Source organism: Coptis chinensis, unplaced genomic scaffold, assembly GCF_015680905.1.
Source record: "Coptis chinensis isolate HL-2020 unplaced genomic scaffold, ASM1568090v1 utg1774_pilon_pilon, whole genome shotgun sequence".
NCBI classification, from domain to species: Eukaryota; Viridiplantae; Streptophyta; class Magnoliopsida; order Ranunculales; family Ranunculaceae; genus Coptis; species Coptis chinensis.
This window is the reverse complement of record NW_028238115.1, coordinates 15,420-39,689: the sequence shown is the minus strand read 5'-3', so window position 1 is coordinate 39,689 and position 24,270 is coordinate 15,420. Positions and strand designations below refer to the sequence as shown.

The following is a 24,270-nucleotide window of genomic DNA, read 5'->3' as shown; positions in this document are numbered from 1 at the left end:
AGTTTGATGCAAATGTATTGAACTAACCCAAAAGAATAATTAACGAGAAATCAGAAACTTGATGCAACTGCATTGAACTGATCTCAAAAAATAAATAACGGGAATTGGAAATTAAATGCAACTGTATTGAACTAATCTCAAAATATAAATAACGAAAAATCAAAAACTGGATGTAAATGCATTGAACTAACCTCCAAACATAGTTGGGTTATATGTTGTGGGAATGTCTCGATAAATATAGTTTTGCATTTAAAATGGTGTTTATCTTATCTTTTTCTGTATGACTGGGAACTCATTGCTATTCAAGTAGCTTCAATTTATATGAACTTCGTCTTATTAGGCAATCTCACAAAACTTCAATCAAACTTTTATTATTAAACAACAAAATGAAGTTGTAGGCCGGGTTTTATCAAATGTGAGTTTTTTTTTTAATGGAGAGTGAGGTTTTCACATTATAAGAAATTTGGTTGAGTGATTAATATAATATTAATATATAATAGTTCTGCATATTTGCAAATATTTTTCAGAATAATTAATATAACACCCGTTCGTAGATAATCTTTGAAGATTCCACATAGTGAGTTATACATAATTGAAAGAATAATTAACGGAAAATCGGGAACTGGATAATCTTCGATGATCCCATATAGTAAATTAAGCATAATTTACTTTTTAGGTCATGTTTGTAAGGACACTACAAATAGATAAGTAGAAGTTGGTATTATACACCACATTGGAAAATTATAAATAAATCGGAAACTAAATTATAATACATAACTGAGCTCAAAGAGTAATTAACGGAAAATCGAAAACTTTATGCAAATTAAATTAACTAACGACAGAGAATAACTAATGGGAAATTAGAAATTGGATGCAAGTCTTTGAAAAATATTTAACGAAAAATCGGAAACGGTATGGAAATACATCAAACAAACCTAAAATAATAATTAATGGGAAATCGAAAACTGTATGCAAATGCATTGAACTTAACTCAAAAATTAATTAACAGAAAATAAAAAACCGAATGCAACTGCATTGAACTAACCTCATAGAATAATTGGTGGGAAATCGGAAACTAAATTCAAATGTATTGAAATAACCTCAAAGAATAGTTAACGGGAAATCAGAAACTGGATATAATTGTATCGAACTAACCTCAACGCATAAATAATCAGAAACTAGATGCAGATGTATTGAATTAACCGTAAAGAGTTATTAACGGGAAATCAGAAACTGGATCCAAATGCAATGAACTAATCTCAACGACTAATTAATGAAATATTGAAAAATGGATGAAACTGCACTGAACTAACCTAAATGAATAATTAATGGGAAATTATAAATTTGATGTAACTGCATTGAACTAACCTCATAAAATAATTATCGGACAATCGGAAACTTGATGCAAATGCATTGAACTAACCTCAAAGAACAATTAACATAAAATCGAAATTTGGATGCAACTGCATTTAACTAACCTCAAATAATAATTAACGGAAAACCAAAAACTGGATGCAACTGCATTAAACTAAAATTAGATATTAACTAACGGGAAATTAGAAATTGGATGCAAATGCATTGAAATAACCTAAAAAAATAGTTAACTAGAAATCGGAAATCAAATGTAACTGCATCGCACTGATCTCAAAGCATAAATGTCAACTTTTTTAGCTTTCTCACATGAGTAATTAGGAACCCAAAACAAAAGTGAGTAAAACAGACTCTTACATGTATGCAAACTGTATAGAAATTGTAAACTATCGAACTAACCTAGAAAAACAATTAACGGGAAATCAGAAACTGGATGCAGATGTATTAAACTAACCTCAAAGAGTAATTAACGGGAGATTGAAACTTGGATGCAAATGCAATGAACTAATCTCAAATACTAATTAATGAAACATCGAAAACTGGATGCAACTGTACTGAATTAACCTTAATGAATAACTAATAGGAAATCATAAAGTGAATGTAATTGCACTTAACTAACCTTAAATAATAATTAATGGGAAATCGGAAACTTGATACAACTGCATTGAACTAATCTCAAAGAATAATTAATGATAAATTGGAAAGTGGATGCACGTACTACATTAAACTAACATCAAAGAATAATTAATGGAAAATAAAAAACTTGATGCAAATGCATTGAACTAATAACCTAAAACATATTTGTATTATATATAGGGGGAGTGAATGTCTTGACAAATATTGTTTTGCATTTTAAATAGTGTTGATCATAATTATTTTATTGTGATTGGGAATGTCTTGCTATTTAAATAGTTTCAATATTATCTTCGCCACATTAGACATTCTCACAAAACTTCAATCAAACTTCAATTATTAAACCTAACAATAAAAAGAAGTCGATGAGTTTTATCAATGTTTGATACTTCCTTTTTTATAGAGAGTGGTACAATAAATTTAAATGAGTAATTAATATATTTTTTCACATCTCATAGCTATACATAGTTGGTAATATTTTTTAGAATAATTTAATATAATGACACCCGTTCGTAGGACACGTTTATATGATAAATTTTTTTAAGTGGGAGTAGTGTATTCTTTGAGGATATGGAAACAATAAATCATTTTTATTGATTTGTACACATTAGTATGTAAGCCGAATGGTGATAATTTACCGCTAAATCACCATAAATCTAATAAAACTATTATACAAGCTAGATCGAGTTTAAGATAATTCCATTTGAAAATTACAGATTAATATTATAAATCACAAAGTGAAGAGTCTATCTCAATTTGATTCATTAGTTTCCAAGTATTTATGCACTATTATCATTTGCTTCATTAACGATATTTCGGTTTATTTTCAATAAATATATATTCTGATTCGAAAATTTGCCGCTAAATCACCATAAATCTAAGAAAACTATTATACAAGCTAGATCGAGTTTAAGACAATTCTATTTGAAAATTACGGATTAATATCCTAAACCACAAAGTGAATATGCTATCTCAATTTGATCTCTTAGTTTCCAAGTACTTATGCACCATAATCGTTGCTCATTAACGTATTTCAATTTATTTTCAAATAAAAATATATTCTAATTCGAAAATTTGCCGCTAAATCACCATAAATCTAAAAAAACTATTATACAAGCTAGATCGAGTTTAAGATAATTATATTTGAAAATTATGAATTAATATCCTAAACCACAAAGTGAAGAGACTATCTCAATTTGATCCCTTAGTTTCTAAGTACTTATGCACCATAATCGCTGGTCATTAACGTGTTTCGGATTATTTTCAATAAAAATATATTATAATTTGAAAATTTGTGTGAGATATTTTGTAAAGTATTTTCAGCACACAAAATATTTAATAGGTCCGGGCCGTATGCCCGGTCCAAAATCTAGTAGAAGCCTAAAGCCACGCAAGCATTCCAGTAATTTCAGATTGTGCATCTAACATGCATCCAGTTGTACACATTCCTTCCTCAAGGGGCTGTCATGGCCCTGCCACAAAAACTGTAACATCCAAATAAACAAAAAACAAAGCAATTATACCCATCTCCAAATTCTTTATCAATCAATAAATAATAAAATGGATGATTCACCTGTACATTCCCCAACGTCAATGGACGGAGATTCACGTAGAATAACAGCCAGGTCATCATTAGTAGATTCATTTAGAAGCTGTGGATTATCTGGGAGAAGAATTGATGGAGAAGATTTAAAAAGGAGAATAATATTACCTGAATATATACGTCTTGCAATGCGTGATTCGATGCAGTCTAAAGATGTTAATGCATGTGAAGGGTATACTTGGGATGGGAAAAGTGATGCACCTGAAGCTCCTATGGTTGTTTTTGTTAATTCTAGGAGTGGTGGACGTCTTGGCCATATTCTTAAAGGCAGGCTTCAGGATTTGTTGGGTGATGACCAGGTCTTTTTTTTTTTTATTATTATTATCTTATAATGTGTTGGTGAAGTTAAAGCGTTTGTTTAAATGTATGCTTAGGTTAGATGACTTATGTACTTTACATTCATAGTTTGTACGATACATTCTTTCCCAGACTGTAAAAATTAAATGTAAGCTTAGTATTTTATATTCCTTTAATGTAATTGCAGGTTTTCGATCTTTCAGTTGTAAAGCCTACGGACTTTGTCCGTTATGGGTTGGCATGCCTGGAGAATTTGGCCAATCTTGGAGATCATTGTGCAAAAGAGATTCGTGAGAAGCTGAGGGTGGTGGTATGTTGTCCTGAATCAGTCAGTTAGTCATTGTCTTATCATTTGATGCTTCTTTTGTTATGGGTAATGCGATAGAACACATGATCCAATAGTGTTGTCAACATGTCATTGGTTAATCTAGTTGAGTGGTTCGGAACACCATGGTATACTTGGTGGTATGAGGACTAATGTAGAACAGTAAACATAACATTGACAAGAAAATGTATAGGAACAGAATCAGTAGGACTTGAACCACCCTTATAATGAGTTGAAAAACAGATTTAAGATCGACTTGCTCTCATACCAAATTTGGTGTAGACCAATTAAAATAATAACAACAAGAGAATTAATAGGAACTTTGTGATCGAAATCAAATATCTGGGGAGAGACACTCACCCATACAACTTAAAGAGAAATTCCTACAATCTAATCGTGGATATGATGCTCTTAAATATATCAAGGGCTTCAATTTTTCCCTGATCCCTTGTTCTAGTCTGCGAAGATGTTTTCGAGAACAGCAGACCACATTATAATGACTGATATTCTGATTGCATTTATTTAGTCGTGGACCCTCTTGAGTTTAGGTGTTTGTGCCTAATGGAATATAAAGTTTGTTAAAAAAACATAAAATTGCTCTGGCAGGTTGCAGGAGGTGATGGCACAGTAGGTTGGGTATTAGGAAGTCTTCAAGAGCTTTATAAGCAGAGTCGAGAGCCGGTTCCACCAACAGGAATCATTCCACTTGGTACAGGGAATGACCTATCTCGGAGTTTCGGTTGGGTAATAGTTGAATTTTCCTGAGCTTTTAGATTTGAAAATTTGGACTGCCATTGACTTGTTTTCTTGAATTTCATCATCAGGGTGGTTCATTTCCTTTTGCGTGGAGGTCTGCTGTTAAGAGATCTCTTGATAAAGCTGTTACTGGCCCGCTCTGCCGTCTTGATAGGCAAGTTCTCTGTTTTCATCAGTCTGGGTTAAGCCATTATTGAATGGTCTGATAGTGCATCTATATCAATCACTGGGAGTAGCTTATAGAGGGGATTTTGCACTCATATTATTATTACCTATCAGGACTTATAATCTCATCTGGTAAATATATTTATAGTCCACCTTCACTTAGGGTTTGATACCACCACTAGCTTGGGATAATTATCTCCCAGTGAGAGTATGCTGAAAGAGGTGCCTGTAGAATGAAACTTGCATATCTTCCATATCTTGTCCCTGTTTCACATTCTACACATATGCAAAAAGATGTACCTCCGGTTAGAATGAAAGTTAACCATGGTTGTAGTCCTATGCTTTCTTCTCCTGTTTCATCATGTGTTCTAGGAGGACATCTCCCAAGGGGCGGACTAGGGGAACATGTATTCACTAGCCAAGATTTTCAAACTTCAACGGACATCTCCGCAGGATTTATATACTTTAATGCATGGCTTAATATATCCCACATGGGACTAAACATCTCAACAGAGGATATGGCTTAGCGTGACATTGGCCTCTTTTTACATTGGATAAACTGTCACTTTTCTTCTAACTCTGGTTCATTTGGGAACCCTACTTATCATCTTCCTGCAAGTTTTGTAATGCTAGTGATTTCTGAAACAGGGCTCAGAGATTAGAATCATGGTCTTTGAGGTGAAAGCTTACACGTGGTTCTTGTCGGCTCTATTATGTTGAAGAAAGGGATAATTTTCTTGATTTCATCATAAATTGCCAAATTTAAGGATGAGTTCCCTTTTAAACGGCATTTCCTTAGTTTCTTCTACGGCCTTAGCCTGATAGTCTTTTGTCTTTTTAGCCATGGCGGGATGCAAAATGATAAGTGTGCTAGGGTTGTTATCCTACTTGGGATGTGTTAGTTTCCTTGTTGATACCTGCTTGCCTTGCTCCAAAAGCTAATTGGATTGGGAGCATCTTTATAAGGCAATATTGTGGAGGATATGGAATGAGGCAATTGGAGAGTGTTTGAAAACAAGGAGAAGGAAGTACATAAGATTGTGGTGGACATCTAGGACTCTAGGACTAGAAGCTTCTATATGATTAGTCAAGGGGCATCAACTTTTTTAGGGAACTTAGATTTCAAGATTTCATGTGGAGTTGGGATATTCTAGTTTTTAAGTCACTTCGACTCCTTCAATTGTTCTGACATAGATTCCAGCATCTTGGGTTAGGGCTTCCCTGTTGTATCATAAATGATGGTCCAGTATTGTCCTGGCATGCTGTTCTATTTTGAAGGACGTGGATAATATTGGCTGTTACATATGTTTTCAATTAAGCAGCATTTTGAAAAAATATCTTTTACTTCTATGCAGTTGGCATGTTGTTGTCTCTATGCCATCCGGAGCAACTTTAGAATTACCCTACTCGCTGAAGCATACAGAGGAGTGTACTTTTGCTCAGGTTGTAAATTTGGCCATTTTAATTCTTTTATAGTAATTGGCTGACTTATTTTTCACGTTGGTGTTCTGCTCTCTCATGTCAATGTTGTTGGAATATATACATTCAGATACTGTGTTCTTTGATGCACTAGCGAATTGGTGATTGCATGTATGGTTCTAGATAATTTGAGATCGCCCTCCCACTCTTATTTATACTAATGCACTCACTAATATAATGTTCTTTAACAATTTCAGACATTTAGTTGTTATTTCTTATTTGAAGTTTGAAAATCTTGGTTAGTGAATACAAGTTCCCCTCGTGGTACTGTTTTAAAACTTGTTTGTTTAGCCATTATTTGTTGACATCCTTTTCTATTTAAATTTTTTAGGTACACTGTCTTGTTTTCGGCATTGCAACCAGTTTTGTATATTGGAATTTGTAAGTTTTGGTGGAATAGACCAGGCACCTCTTTTTTTTGGGACAAATTAGACCTGTACTGATTTCGATCATTTAACTACGTTTGGATTTTCCCTGGAGGATTAGGGTTATCTATTGCCATATGCATCCATTATCTAAAATCAATAGATAAGGGTTATGTATTGTCATATTTATCTTGGGACAAATTAGACCTGTACTGGTGTAACCGAGCATGGCGATGCCCTTTTCAGCCTATTTTTACGCTCCATCTGCGTGTCTCCGAAGCACATATTTTTCTTTTCTTTGTACTCCTTTCTTTTTTTATATGGAATTTGGGGTTGATCACGAGTCTCATTAGAGCTTTCTAGAAAAATATAAATTTCTGAAAACCATCTTTTTATTTGAAACTTATGGCATTATGATTTTCCAATTCCAAGAAGTACAAGTGTATGACCAATCTCTTCCCCATGTATGCGTCCTTCCTCCCTTCTACATAAGGTCTTTAATATGCATCTTATCCTTTGCTATTTTACATGCTATGCCTTTAGATCATGCCATTGCCTCGGCGAAGAGAGCAGCAGTAATAAAATCCTCGTAGAGCAGCCATCCTAACCCAACATCCACCACTAATGTGTGGTTTGAGAAAATGTCAACCTTTTGAGTTGGGCTTTACAAAGATATAGTTTTCCCTGAAAAATTTCCCAATTTTTTTTTAAAAACTTTGTAGATATGTAGGTATGTTTTTATGTGTTGCTTTTGTGTGTGGAGTTGATTGTCAGATTCTCATAGGAGAGAGTTTGATCATACAACATAGGCTAGTGAATTTACGTGTCATATCAGACATAGAAAGGTCTGACAAACTAAAAGAGATAGTCTAACCTAGAAGGGAAACAACTTTATGTCCTTCTTTTTAACTAAGTTGATATAAAAATATATTTGGAACTGAGGTGAAAGTGAAACAATGAAAGATGAAGCGTTTAAAGGTAATATAAGCGTGTCCCTTGCATGGATTATCATTGTTAAAGTATGTTAATATTGACCTCCCTTCAGTTTTTGGTTGTCATGTGAGTTTCCCCCTAAAAATTCCAGTAAATGATTTGCTTCTAGGCTCAAGGTTAGTGGTAATGATCACTGATAATTAATGTGCAGATAATAATGATTTTCACTACATTGAGAGACCTGTTCATAGTTCACACACAAATATTCACATTATGTATGTTTCTACAGTGTGTATCTTACATGGATGACATTGGTGTAGAAGAAAATGAGACAACACGATGATTGACATTTTTGTATGTGCTCTACTTTTCGAAACATTTATGTTTGTTTAAACTTTTGAATCTTGGGTTATCAATGTATAAAATATATTACACAGGATTGTTTGTGTTCTTGCTTATGTTTTTCTTCTTCTCCGTGTTTATGGAAGCTCTATAATTAATTTAATCCCTATTATCATCATTATAGGATTTGGATGCAGAGGGCGAGTTACCGGATAAATCAACTTGTTTTGAAGGCGTGTTCTATAATTACTATAGCATAGGTATCCATTATGTACTTATCTTGCTCCTTAAGCTTACTATGAGATGCAATTTTTTTAAAAGCAGTTGAATTCTTTTTAAGAACATGTTTTACCAAAATTATATGTTTGACACTATTGTACTGAAAGAGAACACGGGGTGGGTTTGTTAACTTTAGGGGATTGAGTAAACTCTATGTTACATGGACATATTTTGAGAATAATCCGTCTCGGATACGTATCCACGTTTCCGTGTCGACACGACATGGACACATTGTATATGATATGCCTCAACTTTTGATATTTTGCCGTGTCAGTAAAGAAGGAAGCTGAGCAAATGAATACCAAATTGTGTTTAAAACATAAAGTTTCAGAAGAGTAACACTGTTGCACCATGACACCATCACAAGTCCTAGTAATCATGGGATGTGTTAATACGTGGGTTGTAGATGCTTGTACAAGAGCACCAGTAGTAGCACCAGTAGTAGTAGAAAGAGCAGTAATAGCATGGCCACCTTGAGGCTCATAAACCAAGTCTTCTCCTTTTCTTTCTTATCTGATTTAATATCCTCCATCTCGGTCTTATTAAATTGTAATGTTTTCTTAATGGAATTCAATAGTTTGGTTATAACTATTTCAGTTGGGTTTAATATTCTTCTTGGACCTGTCTTGGACTGAAACCTATTGGGTGAGGCCCTCTGCTGCGGTTGTTTCCATAGCACTAGGAGCTTAGTAACCTACCCTGTTGCCATTGCATACCGCTCACGAATTAAATTCGCATCTGAGTATCCAACTCATTTTGAATTGAAGTGTGGTAAAGTGTGCAAATTGTTTTTTCACAGTGTTTTACTATTCTTTTACTTGTGAGCGTATCATTTCTTTAGAAGTTTTTAAGTTTTTCTTTTGCTGTAAAATTAGTTAATATTCATGGAATGGTAGTAATGAAAGAAATGATGCTGTATTCTATTTTTAATTTGTAAAAACAAAATTTACATGACATACACATACAAACACAAATGTGTGCATGCTTAGGCGCTCTGAATACTGGTAACTTTTGATTATGTGTTAGCGTTCTTGCCTTCGCTCTTGCTCTACGATGGTTACTTGGTGTAGGATCTTGAACCATGCTTGTTTTAATAATTTTTCTTACAGGAATGGATGCCCAAGTTGCTTATGGGTTCCACCATTTGCGTGATGAAAAACCATACTTGGCACAAGGTCCTATTGCAAATAAGGTCTGATTGGATGGTAGTTTTCTTACGACTCTATATGTAGTACAGACGATTGAACTAGCATTATCATTTAGAACTAATAAAAAAAATTCTTCGCTTGCAAATAAGGTCTGAGACTCTGAGTGGATTGTGTTGTGCAATATGTTACATTATTACTCAATTGTCATTTGAAGCAAATCTAGTTATTGTTTTGCCAATACATTAGTTTTGCGATGCCCTGATGTGATACAATACTTCAGTTGCGTTTGGATTGCCATTCGCCAATGTATCTGTTGAAGGCTGGTTTCTGGTGCAGATGATATTCCCACATTAGATATCATTCCCCGGAAAAATGAGCTCATGTGAATAGGTCTAACCTTGTCAAAAGCTGTTTTGACTGTTAGAGATACATCCTTTTTTTTTTTTTTTTTTTTTTTTTTTTTAACAAGTTTTGGCAAGACTATATATACAATTGAGCTAATCTGTTGTGGGGAGATTATCTTCACAAAAATTCAGCCCTCAGTTCATCTTGTTGGTCCACTTTCGGTGGTGGAGCTCTTTTGGAGTCTACTTAAGGTGTAGTTCATGTAACGGGCTCCGTATGCATATTTTCCATCAATTCTATTAGGGTACATTCAAAATGGGGAAGCTAGTTTTATCTGTAATTTGTACAAGTACATGTAACATTTATCTTGTAACATGTTTACTTGTCAAAAATTGATTTATAAATATGATATATGTGAGATATCAACTAAGTCTCCTCTTATCACAGTTGATATACTCTGGATATGGCTGCACGCAGGGGTGGTTTTGCACTCCTTGCATGAGTGATCCAAGTGTAAGGTTAACTACTCGTCCCTGGAAAACTCAACTTTAATCTTTGGGCTACTTTGATGTCATATATGATCTTGTGTAACTCAAACTTAACATATTGTTGTACTTTATTAGCTTATAATACTTTTGTTTGATGTCCACACTTGGACTGTTGAGTTTATCTATGCATAATTCTTTAGATTGACTTTTTTTCATGGTATTTCCAGAACTCAGACACCACTTATGTGCTTATAAGTAGTTCACGGCAATAGTGTAACTGTGTAAGCACATTTAGTAGACTAGCACTTCCCTTTTTCTCTTGCAGCTCTTTATAATTTTTTGAATGGTGTGCGACTTTGTAGGTTTGTAGCAATGATTACTATTGTTTGTAATATGATAGCAGGAGGATCCTTACATTTTCTCATAGTAGCAATCAGATGTGCATATGCCTCTGACCTGTCTCTAAATTTTGTAGAGGACAAGAATTTATGAGCGACCTGAGCCTTTTAGAATCAAAACTGCTTAGTTACTACTATATGTTTATATCAATGAAATATCTATTTACCGATCAAAAAAAAAAAAAAAAAACTGCTTAGTTACCATAAAATAGTGTAATTTAGTATGTATCCTCCTTTTTCACTCTTTTCGACTTGTGTTCTGTTGCTGCATTAGCTCTATTCTTATTGTAGTCAATGTCTTTTAACTGTCAATTACAATACAAAAACACACTCAAGAAAACCTTATTAACGTTATTGAGATGTTTGTTTAATAACACATATTATTTCTGTATTTCTTCGTACTTATGTACTGTTGGTTTAGTATAATTCCTTTCATTGATCAAAGTGCTGCGATATCTTTGGGATTTTGAGGAAATTGGTAGCCGAGGTTTTAATAAATCAAACCATTTTTAAAATTTTCCAAAATTTAGGTTTTTGAAGGATACCAATATGGCAATATTTAGGTCTGAAACAACATTTTGTGTTATGATTTCATGTATTAATGAAACTGTTGTATGTGTTAATATTTGTTCTTGAATTATCATTACATGTAGGGGACTCAAGAATATATTGCAAGATGCATATTAAAAAGGTCAATTGTTCAGATTGGGAGCAAATTCGAGTTCCTTCAAGGTATTTGTTTATTGGTTTATACATTATTAATTTGTTTCCCCGATTATCTAAAGACCAAAGAATAACATTTTTCTCAATTTAGTTATTTTCTATTAGAGTCCCTCTATACATACTCCCTATTCTTACTCTTGCGAACCTCCATATATATGAAATTAGTCGATTCAACTTTACAGTAAGCTCTCCATGTCGTTAGGATCATCACTAAAAGTTAATTCAATCGAAAATGTGCAATCTTATGAAAAATCAAATTAAAATTAACAGTAAATACAACGCTCTATAGTTTTCAATTTTTGTTGAAGTTTTTAATGCCTTAGGAGTTTCAGGTTGGACTTAATTTTGGTGAGAATGGTCTACATCACATGGAGAACTTATTGTATGGCTGGATAGTCTAGTGTGTCTTTTGTGTGGGTCCTACAGTAGGGATTTTATATTAGGAGTAAGTATAGTGACTAAATTTAGAGAAATCCTTATCCATAATAAAGACAGGTTTCCACTTTGAGATATTTTTTTAGTAAGTTTTAGTGATTATTTCAATATTTCTTGGTTTCTTATTCAATGTATTGGGAAGTAAAAAAAATGTCTTAACTTTTATTTAAATTGTATGATTCGGATCGCTAGTCAAGTTATAACTTTACGAGAATATTTGCACATTGAGGACATTGTGCCCATTGTTATGCATTCATTAAAGAATATGTTTTATTTTCAAATTGCCCCTAATTAGTATTTTACTCTGAGAAAGAAAAAAAAAAAAAAACCACTATGGCCAACATCCAGAAGGTGTAGGCCATGTTTTTCTGCATTAAGTTGATAATTTATCTCACATTAATGAGGACTATTAGTTATTTTCTTGTTTAAGCCTTTAGTAGGCTCAAACTGTGGAGTATAGGTTTATGTGTTTAACAAATTTGATATTGTGCATGCCCCTCTTTGGGCCTAAAACATATTTACGTTAGAGATGGGATGCATGGGATGCAACACTTGGAAACAAGATATGAAAAGATTAATGCTAATGTTAATGTTTTATTCGCGTTGAATTACTTGGAAACAAGATATGAAATTTTTGTTTGAAACAACCAATATAGTAATACTAACTTCTGGATTCGAAAGTATGGGTCTAAGGATTCTTTATAGCAACAACCCCCTTACTTCTACTTTATAATCATGGGAGTCTAATGTGTTTAGGTTTTTCTTAAAACAAAAAACTTTGATATATCATAAAGTTTTTGCTAATATCATGTTTTAATAATGTCATTGTAAACGATTTTTCTAGATCTTTCAAATGATATCAACCATTAACCAAAAAAAGAAAAATAGGTCTAGTGCTGAAGAGAGGCTCACCAAAATGAGTGCTGAAAAGGCAAAAACACGTACCTCCTTGAGGCACGTCTTCCATTATGCTGGAACGCACGAGGGCTTTTCTAGTAAAATTACATTTAAAGAGGTCGGCCCTTTTGAGGTAAAGATACCTTCTAAAATTAGAGGGTGACTTTCATGTGTGAATTGTTGAGATGTTTAGTCCCACAAGGGATGTTTAAAACCCTCGTGTAAAAGTATATAACTCCTGGGGACTCTCAACTCATATTCAATTAGTTTTGAGTTGGAAGACCCAATGTTTAATATGAGACTCTAGTAGAGTCCAGTTGGGTGTCATGAGACTCTTGTAGAGTCCGGTTGACTAAATTTCACGTGGAGTCTAAAATGAGACAAAAAATACAAAGAAAAAAGAAGAATGGTGGATGTGTATATGGTATCCAAATAGAACAGATAGTCCCAGATTGAGTGAAAAAGAAGAACAATATACTAATATGGATTTCTCCGAAATTATTACCGAGGCCTTTTAAGAATTAAACCCCTCACCTAAGCTTAATGTGGTTAAGTTGGGGACAATATCGGTGTTGGTACGATCCATGGGCCCTGAAGTAGGCCTAACAATCAGAGTGGGCTATTTGGGCTATTGTTGTTGGCCCTTGTACTACACGTCCCCCAAGTATGTTGTCCATGTGCTCCACAAGTGAGGGGGGCATGTTGACATGTTTAGTCCACAAGGGATGTTTAAAGCCTCTTATAAAAATATATAAGTCGGGGTTTCTCCACTCATACCCATTTGGTTTTGAGTTGGATGCCCTCGAAATTTAATATGAATAAAACATGTATGTGCTGTAATTTTTTGGTAGTCTAAGAGAATATGAATCTAAGATAAGTACTTGCGATTTGTAAAATGAAAGGTTATGAACCCTTACAATTGTGGTTTTATTCAGTAATAATCCATAACGTATTTGAAGACAAAAATTTATAATTAGTAGAGCTTGAGCTTGATTACTAGTCAAAGATTAAGGTGTACTTATTTGCAAACATATGTTTTCACAGTTTTCTATAATTTTGTTTCTTTTTGGTGGCATTCTAAAATTTTGTTCAGTGTATGTCACTTGACGTTTGTCTTGTTTAACGTAAATGTTATCTCCCATTTCAGCATTAGGGCAATAGTTGCATTAAATCTTCATCACTATGGAAGTGGAAGGAATCCATGGGGTAATTTAAGACCAGAGTATCTTGAAAAGGTATGGCTTCATCACAAAATGGTATTGCACTCAACATGGTTTTTATAAATTCATTGTGGTGCACTCCCCTCAGTTCTTGTGGGTCCCTTAAGAAATACATTGTAAACTCTTGCAAAAAACCAATTGACTACTAATTGACATTGACACAGGTATGTGTATTCATATTCGTATTCAACCCGGCGAATTACCAAGAATTGAGATATTTATCCTTTAATAAATATACACATCCAACTCAAAACTAATTGGTGATAAGTCGAGAGGCCCCAGGATTTATATATTTGATTGTGAAACTTTAGACACCCTGGGATTATAATCTCGACACCCCCCCTCATATGTGGTGGTGTATCTTGAGCCTAACACATGTACAATTTGTAAACAGTGACTCACCTGTGCAGTAACATGGCCCTTTGGGCCAAAGAAATAGCCCGCTTTGATACCATAATAAAGTTAGGTATCTGCTCAAAACCAATTTGTGATAAGTGGAGAAGCCCTAGGATTTATATATTTAATTGCAAAGCTTTAGACACCAGATATGGGATTATAATCTCAACAAATATGTTAGTGTTTTTGTTATTTTTCGTCATGAAAACAAAATGGGAAATATGATTTTTGAACGAGGAAACAACCTAGTAGCACATTTTTTTTTTTTTTTTTTTTAGAATAAATGTTTTGCTTTTGTTACTTATATATGTTCTCCTCCCAAGTCAATAAGTAAATAAAATAAAGTACTTATGTTTTTATGTCTCATGTGAGTTTGAGTAACAACATGTCTTTATGAGTTGGATGAAACGGAAGCGTAAATTGTCCTCCAAATTTTGTATCAAGAGAAGTGGGAGGACATGTCAAAATTTCCAAAGGAAGTAGGGGATTACAGAAGGATCTCCATCAGAAAGAGAGATAGATGAGATTGAGAGTGAGAGATGGAGAAGGAGGGGGAGGGGAGGAGAGACATATTTGATTAGGAAGACAGATGCGGAGTTCTTTAATTAGAGAAGAATTGGAGATAAGAAGATTAGACGAATAAAAACATTATGTCAAGATAAAATGCAGAGTCGAGGAGAAAGTTGTAAGAAGGTAGATAATTTAAACAAACTTCTTCACATTCATATTTTGTTCCTGTTTTTCTTTTAAACTTGTTTGGAATTTTATTCAGAAATATGGTTCATTTATCTGAATTTTGTCAACTTATTAAAGGACCAATATAGAAAGTAAAAGAGTGTCTTTCGCTTAATGGTACACAAGCTGTGTCTGAACATAAGAAAACAAGCACTTTAAGGCATTTGTAGACCTCTAAATTCGCTCTGACATAGACTGCCTTGTTCAGAAGAAAACAAGTAAACAACCTTCTTTCAAACGAATGCAGTAAGTTGTCGCACTTCAGAATGCCTGACTCTATTTAGTTGTACGGTTGCTCTTTATGGTGGAAATTTTCAATTCTACTCCATTTGTCTTTGTCTTTCATGCATTTTGTGCGCAGGAGCTTTAGCACGGTTTCAATCCTAATGTTCCACATAAGCTAAAGCTTTGTATATCAAAAATCCTTAGTTGCACAAGGTGGATGTGGGCACAAGACACTGGTTTTTCGGTAAAGACGTAGCGACGTGGGGTTTGTAGCAACGTGGGGTTTGGGGTTTCTAGGAAGTGCTATGATATTAATCTTTTTTATTACATTAGATCAGAAGATGTTCATAAAAGTAAACTAGGAGGGAAATGAAAGATATTTGAGATTTGGTTTCGGAATATTTATTGAGTAGGAGTTTTATCTTCATGGTCAAATTTTGTGATAGAGGTCATTTTTCTTTATTATTTCATTACTTCATTAAGACAGGGTAATGATTATTCCTTATGGAATATATTTATGAATATTTACTCTCAATGCTTAAAAATTTAACAGGGGAATAGGTTTCCTTGGTAGAAACGAGATTCTGAAATGCTTCCATCTTATGAGTGTGTAAATTGGGGTTACGGTTCAGTCGCAGCTTAGAAATGTAGCTTTTTGCAACAAAGGAAATTTTAATCTGTGGATTATTCCATTGATTTTTATTGCGATGATGATGAGGATGAAACAATCTTGTTTTGTATCTAAAGATTGGGCAAGACATTGTTTAGAGTGTGAGGGCAAAAAAACTCATGTAGTCTCAAAGCGTAACCCATTGGAGTTGAGTTTTGAATTCCAATTATAATTTCTGCAGTCACAAAGTATGCTTTCCATTCGGTGCATGTCTTAGCAGAAAGTTCGTTTCTGGGTTGCTGTTGGAGACCTGTGTTCCTTGTCATTGCAGGTTGACAAAATATGCCCCTAGAGATTCAGTAGATTAGTGACGGGTTTATACTCAAACAAGGAGAGCTGGTGCGAATCCATTTCGTGAAAATGTTGATGTTTTGGGTATGTATAGTCTTTTAAGATATTACACGAAAGCTTTGTTGAGATTATTCATCCCCAATTCCGAGGTGTGTCCCACCTATATACCCAGAGTCTCCTCTCATATTCAAAGAATTCACCCTCTCCACAAGTTTGGGCTTATGGAGAAATTGGCAATTTGACAAGCTTCGGATGACCATCCGTGCTACCCAGAAAGTCAGAATACCAAGGATGAAAATCCACTACATCTCTTAACAATCTAAGACTATCAAAGAAACGCCATACTCCAGTGATAACTTGTAATGAATGAAAAAATGGTTGATGTACTTTACTTGCTTCATACACATATACATTGTTTTGTGATATGAGCTTATTTAGTCGTTCTGAAGTCCATACATAATCCCTCTTCTCACTCTTCATCCTTTCTTACTCCCTTTGTTGGACCCCAAAAAGTCGGGAAGATTGCCATTGCCAAAAATTTATTTGTTCTCAAACTCCTAAACCTTTGAAAATTCTTTTAATAACTGTTCACTTTAGCGGTCTGGATTTTCCAGTTTTGAGAAAACTTTATTAACTTTAATAGCATCCGATCGGATTGATTTTTTTTTTCTTTTTTCATAAACTAAAATGAGCTTCATGACATGAAGAAATTTTTTCTACAGTTGGATTGTCCAATGTAAACTTCACGTGGAACCCACAACAGGGAGTGAGCTCACACAATCTTTGAACTATAATGTCTAAAAGCACTATTCATCTATCAAACTATTTATGATTCTTGGCCTGACTGCCTTTAAAGTACAGTTTTACTCTGACAAAGCAAGTATTGAATTTTCATATTTATTTTTCAGAGAGGCTTTGTTGAGGCCCACTCGGATGATGGGCTCCTTGAAATCTTTGGCCTGAAGCAAGGTTGGCACGCATCTTTCGTTATGGTTGAACTAATCTCTGCAAAACACATTGCTCAGGTTAAATCTTGTTCTTTTTATCTTTTTTCGTTTATTTCCCTTGAAACCATGTGTATTGCTTGCATAGGCTGGTCAGCACAACGAGAATAAAATTGAGACTAGGATATCAGTGGCGTTATTGAAAGAGTATCTGCATAAATGTTTATGTAGCTGTGTCAAATTGATCTGATTGTTACAGACTATATGGTGATTCAAGTTTTGTGTAATTGAAATGTCCTCTTCTTTTGTTCCTTCTCTCTTGAATCCCTGAAAGATCATTAGCTCAAATTTCCCCACATTTGGTGTGAAGTATATTTGGGCATACCTTGAGAACTAAAATCACAGTTAGACTATGGTGTTACTGTCATTTTGCAAAGATATAACTGTTGTGTAAGGCTGTAAGCTCTTCTTGGCCCCTTCTTCTTTAATATGTACTGTTCTCCTAGTCTTGCTGTTATCATTATGGACTAGTACACTTGGTATAGATTGAGGCGGTGTGTACAGTAGAACTGTACAACCGCAGCATTTAAATTGCTCGTCTGACACAATCCGCGGCTTTCTTTCAGGCCGCTGCTATAAGATTTGAGATCAGAGGTGGAGAGTGGCAACAAGCCTTTATGCAGATGGATGGGGAGCCATGGAAACAGCCAATGAATAATGTATATTCAACTTTTGTGGAGATTAAGAGAGTACCGCATCAGTCAATTATGATAAGTGGTGAATGAACCTGCATGGACATTTAAAATAAGTTTTGAGTATGATTCTTTTTGTATATTGTGTATGTAAAAAACTTCAATGGGATTGTAATTTGTGTTAGTTCAAATCTCTGATCATTGCCATCGTGTTATATTAAATCACCAGCATGGCAGCATCTCAGTGAGGTTTTTTATTTTCTTTTCTAAAGGTGACAGGCTGTGAACCCTCTCTGTCACGATGGTTGCAATTAGATGATTCTAGTATATGTTTGGGTAAATCCTTAGATATATATTATAGCTACTAGCCATATGGGCACGCTCGATGAGCGTGATTTGGTCCCTGAGGCTGTTAACACGCTTAATAGAACACATATTTTTTATCCCCTTTACAGCAGTATCAATCAAAAATCAAATAAAGAAGGTAGTATCATCCACAATAGTATTTGATGTACGTGTTTTTTTTAATATCGATGGAAAAAAAAATTGAACTGGAATTCTGGAAAGTTACTGAACCCAAATTCACAAACCAGTGCGAGAGAGGTATCATGCTTGGGATCAATAAAACTCGGGCATCCATCGAAAAGTCTTGCAAAAACACTACTAATCCTGGATGTCTATCTGAGTAACCTTCACAGTATCATCTTCTTTCGATAATCTGTACCACTTTGAAGTCAGCATGAGATCTGACTACTTCTGTCTCTGTATGTATACCTAATGATCAAAAATTAATTGCGTTGGTTGCCTGTCGCCTTAGCAAGATTATAGTGTAGAGATACACACTGTAACTTTTGTCACAATTATCAGTAAATAAACTTTATACTACCCCAGTCCCCTTTCATCGCAACCAAGCATTATTCTGTCTCTCAATACGTGACCAACCTCTACCGAGCATAATCACTTGAGCACCAAGAGAGCACCAAGACTGGCGTGGCTATAAAGACACATGTAATCCCTATTTTTTTTTCACTACCTAGAAACCTTGTTTTCCATGCAGACAATGTATTTTAGATGATAAAAGCATCATAACTAATGTTCAAACACCACAAAAATATCAGATGTACTAAAGTATCTTGAAAATAAAGTACAATCAAAATTTTAACAAACCAAAAGACGGCAGTTAAGTCTAGCAGACCAAAGGATAAACAGAACTTAATATAATATTTATGGGAAAAGGCAAAAAAGAAACGTCCCCAAGCGAATTAGAATTCAGCAAATACTTCGGTCCTTCACATCGAATTCAGCTCAAATAAAGAAGGTAGTATATTTTTTTCTTTTCGATGAGATAAAGAAGGTAGTATCGAATTTCAGCATAATCAGTAAAACATTATATAACATGTCCAAAAATAGGAGAATTGCAAAGTTGGACGTATGCGGAGATATTGTTTGATATACAAACAAAAACTGCAAAAACTTACAAACAGAAGTAGGAGGTTGGTAATTGAATATACGTGGAAATTACAAAAGAAATTATCAGATTCAGAGAAGACAATTTAAGTAAGGGAACTTACAATGAGGAGAGATATGGATTATGGAGAAGATGTATCGGATCGCACATGCATGTTACATTGTTGAAGAACGTCTTAATTTGTAGACAACGTTTCTAGTAAAAGTGCATGTGAAACCCTTTATGACTCCATTTCTCACCAATACTTTGGTTGTGCTCCCGACACACCTCGCGTGATAGTGCAACATACAAATTGACCGTGATCGAACACATGATATGGTAAATAGATTCCCACATGAGGTAATGTCCGTCATTGTGAGTTGTGACTTGTGCAACCGTCAAAGAGAACCCCTGCTTAATTGGGAACTGTTTTCTAGTGAAGTCGAAAGGAAGATTGAGATCTTCTGATGGCTTCATCGGAATTTGATGAAGAAAAGCCGGTCTGCCAGCATGACTTCCAGCAACCTTCACCAACCAAAGTGACTCACCTACTCAAGACACAGATTTCTCAAACCTGATCAATGGCCAAAGGACATCACCTATTAGAAATCTGTTGAAAATGAAAAGAATGCATTCCAGCAAGCAACAGAAAGTGAAACACATCCTCCAAGTTGAAGATTCCATTAAAAGAAAAACAAATAGGAAACACCAAAAAAAAAAAAAAAAAAAACATAGTTTAATTTCAAATTTAACCCAATTGAGAATTGAATCCCGAAAACTTATGTAATTTTGTCATTAATTTTTTATTCAAGTACACTACACTTTCGAAGAACATAGATCCAAATATAGTGTTATTCGGTTTCAAAATTCATACAAACTTTAACAACCTTGCAATCGCCCAATCTCTTTAAGAAAATCCAAGGGAACAAAAGCCAACCTTTTTTTCGTCTTTGCGGCTATCTCGGCATTGTCATTGTGGCACCTCTGCTGATTCCGCGAATGATTGCCAAAACTTACAGCCGAGTTTTTCATATAAGCAAGTGTTACTGGGACCAAGGAGGAAGCACTTTTTCGATCCAACTTTTCACCCTGGAACTGTGGCAACTGAAGACAATAAATATCGTATGCACAGGAGAAAGCACTGTAAGCATGCTATCACAGGTTAATTTTTCCTATTTGCTTATGTGATTTGTTACATTATGAATATGCATAATTAAGTATTCATCATAAACCTTGATGTGTAATAAGGGCTGAGAATTGCTACCAGCAATCTCAAGTAACTTGAGAAACAAAAGGTTCTTATGAAAAGGCCTTCTGCAGGGAGCTATGAAAAGGATCAAGCGATCCATTCTCCGAAACTTGGTGACTCTATAGAACAACCAATGCTTCAAGAGAGAGTTTTGATGGATTTAACTGCGCACAAAGTAGTTTCGCTCCATTCTTTGGTACAGATGATGTTGCCCGTCCATGTGAGAATCTAGCGCCTGGCGTCCTAGGCAACGTCTCCTAGCCTAGTAAAGCATCAACTGGAGATCCTCCAGAGATGTATATTCCAGGCTTTGTTATTCATATTGTAGCACAAAAGGCGAGCTTTCTTCCTTAATGGAAAAGCTGGAGTACTAATGAAAGGGAGCATAATTATAGATCCTATATACCAAACAGAGAGAACTTCAAGAATATCATTGTTTCGCCATGTATGTTCCTTGATCATCTCCCTTGGAGCTAATGATGAAATAGTATTATATTCCTATAGTTTCAGTTTCATCATTTCATCCGCTTATGTAAAATGCCAACTGGTGAGGAACTTGGAGAGAACTAATCTCAACTACTAACATAATTTTTATTTGCACGTTGATATTTGCAGATGCCACTATGCCATGCCATGCCATGAAGAAAGCACTGGAAACCAGAAGAGCTCAAGTTGAAGCCAGTGAGCCTGATAAAGTCTGAATTATCTTTACTTCTTCAGTGAAGCCAATTGCTATTGCTTTGTTTGCAGGACAGCGGTTTCTATTACTCCTCTCCCTTGTATGGTGGGTCACCTATGTCATGTAAATGTTACGACTCCACCGAGGCCATGAATATGGGGCCTCTAAGAGAGGGATATAGAGAGACGAGTTGGGGAGCAAAATTTGTGCGATCATTTTTCGATTGGCTAATGCTTTGCTACTTCATTCAATATCATTTAAAAGCAAAGATAATCAATATTCACTCTTGTAACTATTTTCAAACAGGAATCTGACTGTTCGTGAACCAATGAATCACACAAAGTTCTAATCATACTAATAGACATTTGCAAATTTGAAGTAGCAAATTGAACTGATCTATACAGAGATAATTTCAAACATTTCCACAATGAAAACAACAAAACTCAAAACCCCATTCTAAATAAACCAAAAATAAACAACATTTACCTCAAGAGCAAGAAAATAATAAACTCAAAGATTAACAAAAAAAAAACTCATATGAGAAATTACATACCTCTTTCTAAACTCTCTTTCTCCAATAATCATGTCTGAAGAAAACAATATCTTCAATAGCAAGTGCACGCCGCTTTTAACGAAGTCAGGAAAAGAGGGTCATATGTTTGTGTAATACGGAACCACTTCAAATTCAGTGCTTCTCAATAACAATTCTCTCTTGTAAAAGAACCTCTGCCAGGTTCAAGTACTGCACAACACAAAATTTGATACGGACAGCAGACCTACAGAAGGAAAGAGGTGTGTATAATTAACAATAGCAATAAGGTTTACATGTCAGTATTAATAAGGAAAAAAATGGGCTGAAAAAAATGCATGAACATGAATTGTACCTTCAAATTCAAAAGGTTATATCAGCAGATCAACTTTGTAGTACTGTAGATGATATGCGAGCGGCAAACCTCTGGACCATGTGGATGTTTTAGTTTGTCAAGGGAAAACCAAGTTCACACCTTACGAAAAATGACAAAAAAACAACAAAAACAAAAACAAAAACAAATACTGTATATAACTATATACTACATGTGAGGCTTTAAATGTTCGAAGTGGGACAATACTGTATATCTCAACATCCCATTCCGAGTTAAGTGCACCAGTTTCATGATCCACTAAGAGGATAGCCAATCGTAGCCACAACTTACAATTTATAAATGTCAGAAGAAAATAGCAGCTAATCTTTCATCTTCTTCTTACAGCAGAACCCTATGATGTGGATTGCTGAGTTTGGGAGTCTGGCTGCCCAGCCTGTTCCTCGGGCAACCGTTTGAAGTCTTTCATATGCTTGCTGGCTATATTTAGTGATTTCTGCTTGTTCACCAAGAGCTGCTTGTAACCTCCACACCTGAGATGGAAATTCTTATTAAAACAATATTATCAGCTATAGTACCATGAAACTCTAAAAATCTCATCGAGATGATCATTCGTTACATGGAACACGATTAACAGTAAAAAAGCAATCGTCAGATCATATGAATGAGAGCCCAACATTTATCCCAAACAATTCAGTAAATGGTAGAAAAGAATGACATGCACCTCTTCAGCGAGATCCTTTTTTGGCATCTTCTTCACAATCTCGGTGGATAACCACGCAAAAGTATTATACTGTGTTAACATTCGGTCGACAAAAATCAGGAAACAGAAATAGCCGTGTATATCGGACAATACAAAAGACCACGGATGTGATCCGAGTACTTAATTCAAAATTTCAAACCATAAGTTTCACACTGACTACAAAACCATGTAGCACACAGCACCAGTTTCATGATCCACTAAGAGGATAGCCAATCGTAGCCACAACTTACAATTTTTAAATGTCATAAGAAAATAGCAGCTAACCTTTCATCTTCTTCTTACAGCAGAACCCTGTGATGTGGATTCTTTGAGTTTGGGAGTCCGGCTGCATGACTGTTCCTCGGGCAAGGTCATAGCTTGGGTGAAGCCGTTCATCACTATCAAACCAAGAGGAATCAAGTACATCCACTGCAACAAAAGAGGGAACAAAAGGAGGGGAAAGGAAAATGAGGTTTAGAACTAAATAAACTGAAAATTCAAAAGAACCTGCCTAAATAAATTTTAAAAAATCTCCAAACCATTCAAAAGAATCGAGTTGGCAACTTTGAATGGTTGCTAACAATAGAACGAACCAGTAGATCCTTGGCGTCCACGTGTTTCTTTTTTAACATGGTGCATATCTGCAAGAATAAAAGGTGGGATACGTAAAGATTGAGAGGGAGACTAAAAGAGAAAGAATTAGTATATTTATGGTAATTTAAGTCTTAATTTATGACTAATAAATATAGGCGTACAATTCATATAGTCATATAGTGCGTGCATTTGGTTTTCAACCTGAATTTACACGAAACTCCTTTGTGAGTGTGTTATAACTTAAGGGTATAAATGGAAATAAAAGTCAAAATGACGGAATAGTCCTTTTTAAAGGCATTGAATATTTTATTTTAATATCTAATCAAGGGTATTAGGTGGTAGAAAAAAGGCTGGTCTAATTTAAAAGGCCAGGTTAATTATGGTGTATTTTACTAATAGAGATACTCTCTTGACTCTATTTTTCAAGGCTTCACAGAGTCTCCAACTTTTTCTAAACTCTAATACTAATTACGAAAAAAAAAAATCCAAATCTTTTGATATATATACCGAAAAGCGAGGGTGCACCTGTGCACAAGGCTGTCCA

The 24,270-nt window shown here is 34.8% G+C and overlaps 1 protein-coding gene and 2 long non-coding RNA genes across 8 annotated transcripts; 1 reads left to right on the top strand and 2 right to left on the bottom strand.

The window, feature by feature from the left end:
* Positions 1–3,419: 3,419 nt before the first annotated feature.
* Positions 3,420–18,348, top strand: LOC147473798 (diacylglycerol kinase 7-like). 6 transcript variants are annotated; one of them, XM_086587034.1, is made up of 13 exons: positions 3,425–3,906; positions 4,092–4,214; positions 4,836–4,973; positions 5,054–5,139; positions 6,506–6,593; positions 8,217–8,281; positions 8,454–8,529; positions 9,658–9,740; positions 10,489–10,559; positions 11,581–11,659; positions 14,130–14,217; positions 17,428–17,544; positions 18,090–18,348. In XM_086587034.1, the coding sequence occupies exons 1-6, from the start codon at positions 3,565–3,567 to the stop codon at positions 8,268–8,270; spliced, it is 831 nt and encodes a 276-aa protein (XP_086443160.1). In that variant the 5' UTR covers positions 3,425–3,564; the 3' UTR covers positions 8,271–8,281; positions 8,454–8,529; positions 9,658–9,740; positions 10,489–10,559; positions 11,581–11,659; positions 14,130–14,217; positions 17,428–17,544; positions 18,090–18,348. The 6 variants fall into 6 exon arrangements, with proteins under 6 accessions (XP_086443158.1, XP_086443160.1, XP_086443162.1 ...); XM_086587032.1 differs by lacking the exon at positions 8,217–8,281 and having other exon boundaries at positions 3,420–3,906; XM_086587035.1 differs by lacking the exons at positions 6,506–6,593; positions 8,217–8,281 and having other exon boundaries at positions 3,426–3,906.
* LOC147473797 (uncharacterized) lies at positions 18,182–20,304 on the bottom strand. Its single transcript, XR_015210281.1, has 2 exons — positions 19,727–20,304; positions 18,182–18,929 (listed from the first exon to the last, which is right to left on the bottom strand). It is a non-coding gene; the product is annotated as an uncharacterized LOC147473797 (long non-coding RNA).
* A 347-nt stretch (positions 20,305–20,651) lies between these two features.
* On the bottom strand, positions 20,652–22,488 carry LOC147473796 (uncharacterized). The gene is made up of 3 exons (XR_015210282.1): positions 22,415–22,488; positions 22,084–22,306; positions 20,652–20,697 (listed from the first exon to the last, which is right to left on the bottom strand). It is a non-coding gene; the product is annotated as an uncharacterized LOC147473796 (long non-coding RNA).
* Positions 22,489–24,270: the final 1,782 nt, after the last annotated feature.